The sequence below is a fragment of the Hypanus sabinus genome, chromosome 7, assembly GCF_030144855.1.
Source record: "Hypanus sabinus isolate sHypSab1 chromosome 7, sHypSab1.hap1, whole genome shotgun sequence".
Lineage (NCBI taxonomy): Eukaryota > Metazoa > Chordata > Chondrichthyes > Myliobatiformes > Dasyatidae > Hypanus > Hypanus sabinus.
In genome coordinates this window covers 58,073,762-58,087,836 of record NC_082712.1, presented here as the reverse complement: position 1 = coordinate 58,087,836, position 14,075 = coordinate 58,073,762, and the positions used below count along the sequence as shown (strand labels likewise).

The window sequence follows — 14,075 nt, the reverse complement described above, 5'->3', positions numbered from 1 at the left end:
GGCACTATACATAGTCTAATTCTTCGGCAAGCAGTAACAAATTCACATGTTTAAAACAATATATGTGCTCCAAGGACCAGCTTTGGATTCTGGACAATTTTTCAGGTCGCTGTCCTTCTCCATGTTCCTTCTTGTCCTGACCACTCTGTCTCGATAATCTACTCCAGACTGTCACCTCTGCTCTATTGGTTAACCCTGAGACTGAAACTCCTAGGTTCAAGCTCAGAATTAGTTCCAAATTCTATAATCCTTGACCAAATAATCTAGGCTGATGCCCCATTTTACCACTGAATGAATACACTGGTAAAGGCAAGAGCATATGAAACCAAGGCCTTATCTATTCTTGTAGCTGGATATAAAGTAACCTAAGGCAACATTTCTAAGAATGGGTAATATATTCATTCTTTAATCAATATGTCTAAACTGTTAGCACAGCATCATCATATTGCTGTTTGTGGGAAACATTTTGTCAGCACTGAATTGACTGAAAGCACATTTTAGATGTACTGGAACCATAAAGGGTGATATAGAAATGTAATTCTTCCTTTCTAAACATTACAATACTTCTATGATTTAGCAATCCTGGCCTTTTGTGGATCTATCATCTTAATCATTTGATCACTGACAGTTACCAGGACCCACCTTCTGGTACCCCTTCCCATTCTCTCATTTCAAAATTCCAAAAACATCCACCTTTGATCAAGTTTTTGATCAGCTCTGCTGCCGTCTTACATGGCTTGGCATCAAACTGTATTTGATAAATCACTTCCATGCAGTAACAGACAAAGAACAAGAGGAGTAGGCCCTTTGGCCCACTGTCAACACCAACTATGGAGTACCCAGTTACATTCATCATTCTCCACATATTCGCACCAATTCTGCAGGCCTCAATCACTCACAGATCACGAGCAATTCATAATAGCCAAGTTATCGACCAACCCATCTGGAGTTGGGATGAAGGAGGAAAATGGAGCATTCAGAGAAAACATAAACTTGCCAATACCACATAAACTACATCAGAGATGAGGAGTAAATCTGTGAGACAGCAGTCCTGCCCACTGTGCCAAAGGGCCTTGGAACAGTTTAATACAGTATTAAAGATACCCCACATTGAAACACCCAAATAATGAACATTTAAAGCAGAAAACTGGTGATTGCAAAAACGACCATTCAAAATGCTTTGAGTAGAACAAGCACATCAGCATCAAGCATTATTGAGGCATTCACTCACTCTTACCTACCTGCTTTACAAGTACAGGAGCCATCTACTGGTGAACAGAGTGCCTTATTTTTACAGTCACAAGTAGAGGAGCAGTTTACTCCATTGGTGCCAGCTGGACAAGGAGTCGAACAATCAGATCCCTGTTGAGCAACGTAGAACAAGATGTAAGAACTTTTTTAAATACTGGAAAGAAAATTGTCAATATCCTGGATTTAAATATTAACAACTAGTTTATTTAGAAATTATACAGGTCCTTCCCAGACCTGGCATCTGTATAGTCTGTTCATACAAATGAATGTTTGGGAGACCGACTGGATGGAGCTGACAGCTGCTGTAGGTCTGCAGGCATCTTCTGGCTATGGAAGAACTTTGTCCTTGGCTGCATATCCGATTTGTGAACAGTTCAAAGGGACAGAACCCTACCATAAGCTGTAATTGCTTTAAATCACTCCCTTCTTTTCCTGTAAAGAATGCTCTCAGAGATAAGGAAAATAATTAGGGTTTCTTCCTCTAGAAAAGAAAGGTTAAAGGATAACTTAAGTAATTTATGATTATGAAGCTATGAAAAGAAGGGAAATTCCACAGATGCCCCAACAGAACTTTGGGCCTTAAATACAAGACAGTAATTGATAAATCTAAAGAGGAACTGATGAAAGTCCAGGAAGCAGCAAGAATGTGAAATTCATTCTCTCAGTTGAGAAGCATAACAACACATCCATAAGAGTAAAGACGCAGTTCAGGGGGACCTGTTTAAATGAATGAAAGAAATAGGAATGGAAGAACATACAGATAGGGTGAAGGAGGGAGGCAACCCATGTGGAGCATTAACACAGGGTCAAGTGCCCAGTTTCTGTACACTCAAGTGAGCACCATGATAGCGTAGTGGTTAGAGCAACACTGTTACAGCTCAGGACGTCGAGTTCAGAGTTCAATTCCAACATCCTCTGTAAGGAGTCTGCATGTCTTCCCGTTGGAAAGCACGGACTTTCTCCGGTACTCCAGTTTCCTTCAACAGTCCAAAGGCCTATCGGTTGGTAGGCTAACTGCTCAATTCAAATTGTTCTGTTGGCAGTTACTGGGGCAATGTAGCTCAAAGGACCGGAGGGGCCGACTCCACAGTGTATGAATAAATTTAAAAAGTCAATAAATAAAGTAGATTAACAAACATGAGAAACTGCTTTTGTCAGATTAAGGTGGTTACTGGAGTGGTACACAGAGATGGCAGTTACTGGAGTAAAGTGACAGAAATTGAACAGTCAAATGTTCCACAAACTTTCATAACTCACTGAAAAAGAGAAGAAACAAAAACTCCAGACTATTTTTGTGCAGAGCCGATGACTCGTGTTACCTTATATCCTGGTGCACAGATGCACTTGCCAGTTTCAGCATTGCAGTCTGCTCCATTTTTACAGCTGCAGATTTGACGACAAGATAGGCCATAAAATCCAGGGGCACATGTCTCATTGCAGTAGAGGCCAGACCATCCGGGTTTGCAAGTACATTCGCCAGACATGGGGTGACAGCTGGTGGGGAAGGATAAAAGGGCTTTCAGTCTCTTGTAACATAGCAATAGTCTCATGCGCACAACTGTTATACCTGAAACACTGACTCCACTTTCTGTTGCTTGTAATCCTCTGCTTGAGTAACCATTTTAATTGAAAGAGAATCATTATTTTTGTTTCTTTCCCAAATAGGTTCCAGCAATGGTGCTTTGAGCTCTTTCAGCAAGACACTGATCTCAGTGAGTGTGCTTGCTGGCTTATTTCCTCCACCAAAAGGCTATCATTCAGTTCGACTTGAGATGCAAAGGCCCAGGAGGCTTTTACAAAGATAGAGCCTCAGCTTAAAGCTGTTAACTCAGGGGAACAGTATGAGCTGTTCTGCAGATTTAGCAGATCTAAACCAAGACTCTATCTCATGCATTACCACGACATGTACTTAAACAGTCCAAAACTCTTCATTGTCAACGGGGCACTTTATGACACATGTCCCCTGTTCCAGTGTAGAAACATGATAGAGAATTATCATTCAGCAAGCCCCAACAATTGGCAATTGGAGACAGCCATTGTGGGCCAAAAGGCCTGTTCCCATGCTACTGCTCAGTGCTCTGTAACAACCAGATTCTCAATTTTTGGTGATGTTAGATAAACATCGTCACCATATCAGGAGAAATTCTCCTTTTGTTTTTACTCGCATGGAACACCAGAAAAAACCATCATTAAAAATCTCTTCCAATGTATGTCACTGCTGACTGTGTAGCATACTTACTGCAGTGACAGCCTTTATTTTCTCCACAGGTCTTTGGACTGGGACTTCAATCTACTAGCTAAGCTGTACTGCTGCTGGGTCTGTAAAACCAATTAAATTGTGCTGTAGTGTTTCAGGAACCCATCATCAAGACTGTAATTGGAGTAGACAGCAACTACCCCAGAGAGGTCCTGATTTTCATAGGTCGCAATACCTGTTCGATGGCCAGCTGTTCCCACCTGAAGCACCTGTCATTTTCAAGGCCGATGAAGACAGCTGCTTTAATCTTCATAAATAAGCGCATCACCCAATGAGGGTGGGCAGATTACTTGGAATGCCCATCAGATTCTGGGTCTTGTGCCAAATCAATACCCAGGGTATGTGATCCAATAGCCATAAATAGGCCTGATATCACTAAGGGAATTTGCCACGTCTCCATTTACATTTCTGACATGGTATTATAAAGGATACTCTATTGTTATATGATACTGACAGGTTCCAAGTACATTCAGAAACATTTCAATCTTGCGGAATAGCTGCCTTATGTCTTATTGTTTCTCTTAAGAATAAGTTTTACTGAGAGGGAGAAAAGGGCTTTGAAGTTATTCAGCACTGATCTGACTGGCTCCAAGAGCTTTCAGAGTCACAGGCATTGTCCTGCCTGATCAATTACGTTACTCACAGCCTCAGTGAAGGCCGGATCCTAGTACTGATTTTGTCAAGTTGAATCAAATGTCCAGTATTTTGAACAGAATAAAAATGTCAGATGGCCACGCACACTCATTTGCTGGATTATTTCAGAACATTGTATGTATGTACTGCATGTGTAGGATGTGCGTGTACAACAATGGAGTGGGGAAGTGTTAGAGGGATAAAGAGGGTTACAGAAACACAAACAGTGAGAGACACACACAGAGAAAGAGAAAATCTAGCATGTAGAAAGCACATATAGAAAGAGATAAGCAGTAAGAGAGAGCCAATGATAGGCAAAGAATGAATTATATAGAGAGGTAAACTGAGAGAAACCATGTTTCTCAATTTGTTTGTTTCTCATTCTCTCTCCCCTCTTTTTCTTCCATCCCCACAGAGTGGGAGACGGAAGGAGGGGGAGGGGAGGGAGGGGGAGAGGGGGGCAGAAAGGGGGAAGGGGGAGAGAGGGGGAAGGGAACTTCATTTTTTAAACTTTGTTTCAGATTTGCAGCATCTCCAACTTTTTTTAATTACCCCATGAATTTTATTTTATTACAGAAATATAGCATTCTGTATAAATATAATAACTATAAATACAAACCAAGAGCGAGTGAGTCTGACAGAACAAGCAAGCAATAGAAATAAAAATAACCAGATAACCGATCAGTGACAGACAGAAACATCAGGATATGGTGATCACTGCGAGTTGGAGTCACAAATTTTAAACAGATTTATAAATGTAAAGGCATGTACATTCCCTCTAACAACACGTACTATCTGTGGTGAACTATGTGCCTGTCTGGACACGCCCCCTGCTGACTGCTCCTGTGGCTCCTCCCACAGGCCCCTGTATAAAGGAGATCAAGGCCTGACGCTCGGCCTCAGTCTCCAGGACATAGTATGATGGACACTCACTCCTGGTTCCTTCTTCCAGTCAATAAAAGCCGATATCTCGCCTTACGTCTCAGTGTGAGTTATTGATGGTGCATCACTATCACAGCGGAAAAAAACTTTTATACATTTCTAAAATGCCTGACAATGAGTAAATTGTTATGTTTCCACAAGAGTGCAACTGAGCAACACAAACAGTGAGAATGACAAGATATCTGTGTCGTAAGGTTAGTAGGGTTTTGGGAAAGATTCAAGTATGACGATCTGTCCACTGATTTGCTAGAAAATTAGCTGCGGTAAGCAAGACATGATAGGGACTTGTGGTTGGATTGCTCATGAACCACAGCAAAATTCAACCAAATGAACTTGCACAAGCACGATCGTGAGCGTTGAATCACTGCCTCATTAGAGGCACTGTCACTCTTTGCCACAACAAACAGATTAGAACATCAGTGCAAAGGGAAAGGAGACTTCAGTTTATTTCTTTACCAAAAGGTTAAAAAAAAGAATGCTTTAGAGCTTTGAGTCTTGATATTCCTAAATGTTGATTTTCCATAATGTGAAGTCACTTCATCGGTCCTTGCATCAAAAAAAAATTGGACATTTTCCACTTAAATTCCACTAAAGTGAATGTTTACTCTGTATCTCAGATTTTTTTGGAATTAATTTGTGAATTCCGTAAGGGCAAATTGCAATAACTTGAATTGCTGTAATATAGGGCTTGCCTGAGTTTGTAACAAGTGATCGATGACAAATTTCTACCCTGGGACTAAGGAAGGGAATGCATTTACTAAAAAACATTGTAAGTAGCATTTTCATACATTGGCCTAATTAGCCTTTGGCTTACCTGAGCGTGGTTTGCAAGTGGCAGGGGCAGTGCTTGTCGCATTTCATCCCGTAAATGTTGTCAGGGCACATGCGGATCTGGCAGGAGTCCCCTGTGAATCCTGGCTCACACAGGCATGCTCCGTTGATGTGATAACACTCACCGCCATTTAAGCACTTGCATTGTTCACTGCAGTTTTTACCATAAGTACCGAAGGAACATTGATCTTGGCACCTTGCAACAAAAAAGACCCGAAAAAATTTACATTACCGTCTTAAAAGCGAGTGTGTTCATTTTAAACAATGTCTCAGGACCCCACAATTCAGGCCATGGACTCTTTTAGATGATGTCATCAGGCAAGAGGTACGGGAGCCTGAACTCAATGTTCAACAGCTTCTTTCCCTATGTCATCAGACTCTTGAAATGACATGTAATACTTTAATACTACCTTGCAGTATTTCTTTTTCTCTCACTCAATCTTACAGTTTTATTGCTTAATCTGTTGACAATGTTGCTCATGTGTGAGTTACGTGCATTAATTTAAATGCATGTTAACTTGTGTTTGTCCTCAGGTTGTGACAAATTGTGCTGCTGCAAAAAAAAACTAATTTTCATGATATTTATACCCTGTGTGAGTATAACAATTAACTTGAACTCCACAGCTGATGTTAGAGTCACGGATTCATGCTGTATGGAAATATTCTGGCCATCCAGCATGCTTTTATTATTACCCTACACCTGTTCCATTATAGACCCTAACATTCCCACCAACTTTCACCAAACTCTACTACTCTCCTACACAGGAGGGTCAATTTAGAGGGGCCAATTAATTCACTGACACATCTAAGTTTGGGATGTGGGTGGAACCCAGGGCTCCAGAAGGAGCTAGAGGAATTCAATGGGTCAGGAACCATTGCAGTGCGAAATGGACAGTCGCCGTTTCAGTCAAAGCATTTGATCTGCTCTCAAAAGGAAAGTCCAGGAGAGCCTTTAAACTAGACACAGAGCTCAGGGTTGAACCCCAGATGCTAGAGATGTGAGGCAGGAGCTCTGCTAGACCAGATGCAACAGACAGGTCCAGACACTGCTGCTCACTCACTTTATTGTGCAGGGAACTTTACTTCCACTCCGATCATGATGGGACTTGTACTGTAACCACAAGCTACAAGAGACTGCAAATGCTGTAATCTGAATTAAAAAAAAACAAATTGCTGGATGTAGGTCAGGCAGCATCGATCAAACATCAGCCATCCCACTACCTCCACAGATGCAGCCTGACTTGCTGAGTTCCTCCAGCACTTTCATTTTTTTTTGCTATTTAAAAGACAGTCTGCATATTTATTGCAGGTCTTTAATACCTTTCACAGCCTCTGAATTCCCAAGCTGTTCTACAACCAACGAAGCGTACTTACAAAATAACACTGTAGGAAATAGAGAACACGAGGAAATCTGCAGACGCTGGAAATTCAAGCAACACGCATAAAAAATGCTGGTGGAACGCAGCAGGTCTCAGCCCGAAACATCAACAGCACTTCTCCCTATAGATGCTGCCTGGCCTGCTGCATTCCACCAGCATTTTTTGTGTGTTGTAGGAAATAGAGACATGGCTTAAAATACATGGAAGCAATCACAATAACTAATAAGGGCATAAATCTTTGGATATCTGCATGTATATGATCACTGGACAATGTTCAATGTAAACCAGCATCATTCACATGAGGTAAGAATGGTAAACCTCTTCTTGGTGAGATGACATAGACAGTGTCAATGAAAACTATCTAGTAAGTCTGAGTTGAGATAGAAAAACTGGCAGTTTAGAAAGTATCTTTTTCATCAAGAATATCCAACTTTTTCAGAAGCTTTGATTAAAATAACCAAAAGGTTAGAAAAAGAAGCATGAACTTAATACCCTGGCTTTCTTTCTGTGAGGCACAGAACGAGCCATCAAGGCAGTGGAATTCCTGGTAAAGTAGCCTAGGCAGTTCTTAATCTCCCTTTGTGACCCTCTCCTGTAGAATGGTTTTTCTCAAAGCCTGTCTATTTCCCCAGATTAACTCCTTTTCCATCACCCCTACCAAAAGTGAGTTTGAAGTCACAACAAGTCACAGAATAACAAAAGTTTTCCTCACATTCCCCCCCACCCCCAACTTTATCTTTTGCCTCTATGTACCCTGGCCCATGAACCAACCATTACTGTAATGGCTCCCAAATTCTTTGAATGAAGAATTTCAGTATAATATATAAAGCCCCCGTAAACAACTTTTATGGAAGCTGAGACAGGGCTGCAGGCACTGGAGACACAAGAAACTGCAGATGCTGAAATCTGGGACAAGGAAAGGAAAAGAAGTTACTGGATGAACTCAGTGAGTCAGGCAGTATTTGTGGAGAGAAATGGAAGTCAGTGTTTTGGGGTGAGACCTTTCATCTAGACTGACAGACAGAGGGGAGAATGACAGAAGGGTTACAGAAAAGGGTGGAAAAGGAGCTAGCAGGCAATAAGGGGTTGAATTACTTGAGGATGGGTGATAGTCAGATGGAAGAGGAGAAAGTTAAAATAATGACAAAGCTGGGAGCTGATAGGTGGAGGTCACTAAGGGCTGATGATGATGGAATCTGATTGCAGAAGAAAGTTGAGCAACTTTAAGACACTGCCGAAGCACTGTTTGCTTATATGTAAACTTTTATTTATTCTTACTTCTGTTGTGAAATTACTAACTACATATCTTTAACCTTATTAAAGCTTCACGGACCCTCCTACAATCGTTAGGGGTCTCAGAAGAAGTTGCCCCTTCGTAGATAAGAAATTACTGTTCCAGTGAGTACAGTTTCCCTCTGTCTAAAATAGTCATCAACTTTTACACTTAGAATAAATCTCCCTCCTTCTTCTTCAGAAGCTAAGAGCAGTCTTAGCTTTAATTGTCCAACTTCATTAATTAAACTCTTCACCCCACTCCAGAATATTTTTCCTGAATCTTTTGCCTGCTTTCTGAAGACCAGAATTGGAAGCATAAGCTCACATGGGTTGAACAACATTTTATAAAGACTCAAAATTATCTCCTTGCTTTCATATTCTATATCCATATTCATGATGTCCTAAACTCCATATGCATTACAAACTGGTCTCCCAGCATTTCCTGCCACATGTTGAGATTAATGCAGATGTACATCCAGATACTTCCATTCCTGAACACTTGGCAGCACAGTGGTACAAATAACAGGGCTGCTGCCTCAACACCAGAGACTCCAGATTTGATCCTGTCCGCATTTGTGTGGCGTTCGCACACTCTCCCTGTGACTGTGTGGGATTCCTTTAGATGCTCTGACTTCCTCCTAAGTCCCAAAGACGTGTGTTGGTAGGTTAATTGGACACTCTAAAATGCTCCTTGCATGTGTTTATTAATAAAGTTTAATAAGTTTAAAAGTTTAATAAGTTTAATAAAGTGGTGGGGAGAATAAACCAAAAATGGGATTTATGTAGAATTAGTACAAATGGGAGCTTGGTGTTATGTGGGGACTCTGTATAGCCACAGGACTTGTTTCTATGTTAAATCCAGTTTATAGAGGAGGGTGTGCTTGCTGCCTTGACCCAAGTAGGATGAATTAATCCACAGGGCTTGACAGTGTGTCCTTGTGGGAGGCAGAGATTACATGGACCTTGGCAGTGATATTTAAAATATCCTTAGCTACAGCTGCCAGAGGACTGGAGGGTGTAAATGCTGTTCCATTCTTCAAGAAGGCTCTAAGAAAAAGCTGGGAAATTATAAGCTGGTGAACCTAATATCAGGCAATATTGGAAAACATTATACGGGACTGGATATACAAGTGCAGTATTGAATAGATGGGGCCTGATTTGCAATAGTTAACATAGTTTTGCATGTGTGAGGTCATGTCTAACCAATATTTTAGAGTTTTTTTGGAGGACATATAGTGTATATATAGGACTTATAGTGTAGAGGACTGTCAAAGATTGCAGAGAGACATTGATAGGATGCAGAAGTGGGCTGAGAAGTGGCAGATGGAGTTCAACCCGGAGAAGTGTGAGCTGGTACACTTTGGAAGGACAAATTCCAAGGCAGAGTACAAAGTAAATGGCAGGATACTTGGTAGTGTGAAGGAGCAGAGGGATCTGGGGGTACATGTTCACAGATCCCTGAAAGTTGCCTCACAGGTAGATAGGGTAGTTAAGAAAGCTTATGGGATGTTAGCTTTCATAAGTCGAGGGATAGAGTTTAAGAGACGCGATGTAATGATGCAGCTCTATAAAAATCTAGTTCGGCCACACTTGGACTACTGTGTCCAGGTCTGGTCGCCTTACTATAGGAAGGATATGGAAGCATTGGAAAGGGTACAGAGGAGATTTACCAGGATGCTGCCTGGTTTAGAGAGTATGGATTATGAACAGAGATTAAGGGAGCTAGGTCTTTACTCTTTGGAGAGGAGGATGATGAGAGGAGACATGATAGAGGTGTACATGATATTAAGAGGAATAGACAGAGTGGACAGCCAGCACCTCTTCCCCAGGGCACCACTGCTCAGTACAAAAGGACATGGCTTTAAGCTAAGGGGAGGGAAGTTCAAGGGGGATATTAGAGGAAGGTTTTTCACTCAGAGAGTGGTTGGTGCATGGAATACACTGCCTGAGTCAGTGGTGGAGGCAGATACACTAGTGAAGTTTAAGAGACTACTAGACAGGTATATGGAGGAATTTAAGTTGGGGGGGTTAAATGGGAGGCAGGGATTGAAGGTCAGCACAACATTGTGGGCCAAAGGGCCTGTAATGTGCTGTACTGTTCTATGACATTACATGGACGATTGATGAAGGAAAGATGGTGGACATGGTCCATGTGGACCTTAGAAAGACCTTTAACAAGCTCCGCATGGGAGGCTGGTCCAGAAGGTTAAGTCATTTGGCATTCAGGATGAAGTAGTAAATTGGATCCTGCATTAGTTTAGTGAGAGAAGACAGAATTTGATAGTAGATGGTTGTCTCTCCGATTGGAAGTCTACCTATAACTAGTGGTGAGCCGCAAGGATTGGTACTGGGTCCATTCTCATTTATCATCTATATTAATGATTTAAGTGATAATGTGATAAATTAGGTCATCAAATTTGCAAATGACAGCAAGAAAAAGCTATAAAAGATCTGGACTAGCTGGGAAAATGGGCTGAAAAATGACAGATGGAGTCTAATGCAGACAAGTGTGAGGTATTGTACTTTTGTGGTGCAAACCAGGGTAGGACTTGCACAGTGAATGGTAGGGCACTAGGGTATGTAGTAGAACAGAGGGGTCTGGGAATACAGATCCATAATTTCTTGAAAGGTTTTAAAGAGAAGTTTTCTCACGTTGGTGTTCATAAATCAAAGCACTGAGTGCATGAGGCTTTTTTGCCCTGAGTTTGAATAAGATTAACCCTGGAGGTCATGGGTTTAGGGTGAAAGGGTAAATATTTAAAGGGAATTTGAGGGTGATTTAGTTTACTCAGAAGATAGTGCAAGTATGGAATGAGCCACCAGTGGAAGTGATGGATATGGGTCCATTTGCTACATTTAATGCAAGTTTGGATAGGTACGCGGATGAGAAAGGTATGGATGGCTACAGCATGGGAAGAGGGGACAAGGCAGCAAACATGTCGACATGGAATGGATGGGTCGAAGGGCTTGTTTCTGTGCTGTAGTGATCTATAACTCTATAAGAAGGTCCACCTCATATCCACCTTCAATCTTTCCCTGAAACTATATTTTCTAGTTTGATCCACCTTTGATATGGAGATAAGTTTCCTGCAGTTCTTACAAATCATAACAAAATACTCTACCCTGACTCTGTTTTGTTCTTATGATAATCTTCAGTCTATTCTTTCACTGACTGAGTTACTATGCATTTCAATTTGGCGTTGTTTGCTGGGACTATGTCAAATATGGACATAGACCATTTGTCTTTCATCTACATTGAAAAATTGAGTTAGTCCAGTTAAACAACATTTTCCTTTAATCAATATTTTCTTTTACTGGCTCATTTTTTCCCATTTTCTTCACTAATTATCATCTCTGCCACTAAAATTAAGCTGATGAGCCCAAGTATACATTCTTATCCTATCCTATTTAAAAGCAGGTGTTGCATTTTCCAATCCTCCAGCATTTGCACAAGTAACTTGTTTCTTCTCTGTCTACATGTCACCTTTTTACTGCATGATCCTGCGGGCTTCCCATGTTCTGCAGTCTTACAAAAAAGCAAATAAAGGAGATAAGTTTGACTCAATTAATGCCAACAGTCTGGCCTCTCCCTTTCAGAAATGTTTTCTCTGCTTTACCCTTCTGCTTCCCCAACACCTTCATTTTTATCTAAAACTAACTTGTTTTCTCTCTTTCCTCATTCCCCATTGTGAAAAAGGAGCAGCAGACCTGAAACTTAACTTCACAGACACTGCCTAATTTGCTAAGAGTTTCCAGCACTTTGTTTTTATTTTAGATTCCTGTTCATCTCATTTACATATTATCTTTGCCAATTAAATTCTGTTTGTGATTGCTCCTCCCTCCTCATTACTAACTAAACCTCAAAACATCACGATCAGAGCTCATCAAAGATTTTTTGCCATTCACATATACAGTACAAAGGTCTTGGGCACGTATATATAACTAAGGAGCCTAAGACACTTGCACGGTACTGTATTTGTCAACATGCGGCAGAGAGCGAGTTTGTAAATAAGGATGTTGGGAATGGTGAGGGTGGAGTGCCGTGGGAGGGATGTGGGATAGCTGGCAGAAAAGAAATGCCAGGGGTAGGATGGTGCGGGTGCAGCCGCACCCAGCCCTGAGACACCAGGCAAGGTGATTCAATTCATTTAGTGATCCTTACAGAATGTCTGTCTGGTGCATCTTGTTCCATCCCCCCTCCCTTCCCCTTTTCCCAACCATGATTCCCTTCTTCCAGCCCCCTTCCCGCTCTCAGTCCACATTAAAGACTCATATCAGAATCTGTTTATCATCACTCACACATGTCATGATTTTTTTTGCTGCAGCAGTACAGTGCATTGCATAAAATTACTACAGTACCATGCAAAAGTCATAGGTACATATTTGTAGATTTCTGCACAATACTGTGCACTTGGATCACTTACATTCACTTAACTGTATCCAGTAATAAAAACTTAGATCTAGATCTGAGAAATGACTTTCAAGAAGTTTTACATTAATGGGGAGATTTGCAGGGAAGTTTCATTTTGGATGGGGCTGAAACCAAGAGGAGATTAACACAGGACAGTCACAAATCAGGGAAATCAGTAAATACATTTTACCCAGAGAGTGGTGAATATTGTACCCGATACTACAAGGAGTATGATGATTTAAGAGGGAAAGTTAGCTAAATATATTAGAGAATAAGAATATGGTGAAAGGCTGGGATTAGGGGGATGGGAGGATGTTTGTATGTAACAAACAACATTATTGTGCTAAAAAGCCAGAATCTGCGGTGAAAATTCAAAGTAAAATCAAATTAACAAAGAATTGCATTCATAAAGCCTTGTTTTGTGAAACTGTAAATTTCCATTTGTCACGTCAACTAACATACATTTTAATAAACAGGCTCATTGAATTTTTATTTATATCTAAACTGATAATTGTACATCGTTATAGGCATAATCTATTTTCAGGCAACAGAGTTGTATCACTTTGTCACTAAAATTACTCCACAGACTCAGCTGAGATCATGATCACAGTACAATGATGCATTTGTTTGTTGTCGATTTATTCTGTCTGTGACTCCTGGTTTAGACAATGCCAACTCTATTCCCACCGTTAATCTGGAAAAGCTCTGTGACCTTGACTATGGATCGTCAATGCAAGTGCAAGGACCCCTTCCTGTTGGGATAGAGTTTTGAACAATGGTGAAAATGGGTTGATAGATTGTGAATACCCCCTCATTACCTCTGAATGAATTAATGTGCTATAAGTTTCAGCATTTAATTAAATTCTAAAAAGGAAAAATCTTATTGAAAGCACATGGTATTGCAAATTTATGCACCCTATGGATGCTTATTCTTAGTTAAATTATCTTCAGCACAATATTCAAAAGTCATTGTTATAAACAAGCTTTTGTATTTTGGCATTAGCAGAAATGTAAACTTTCAATAAGTACATTTCTACTATCTGTTATTCATACAATCGAGATCCCAGATGAAGCAGGCCAAGGAAACAAATATTTT

General features: G+C 40.7%; 1 protein-coding gene across 1 annotated transcript in view; it reads right to left on the bottom strand.

Moving 5' to 3' along the window:
* Positions 1-14,075, bottom strand: part of megf10 (multiple EGF-like-domains 10) — a 176,877-nt gene that overhangs the window by 58,503 nt on the left and 104,299 nt on the right. Inside the window, exons 9-11 of the mRNA XM_059973847.1 lie at positions 5,898-6,110; positions 2,571-2,745; positions 1,242-1,362 (exon numbers count right to left, since the gene is read on the bottom strand). Of these exons, the coding sequence (XP_059829830.1) occupies positions 1,242-1,362; positions 2,571-2,745; positions 5,898-6,110 (509 nt within the window). The remainder of the gene's footprint in view (positions 1-1,241; positions 1,363-2,570; positions 2,746-5,897; positions 6,111-14,075) is intronic.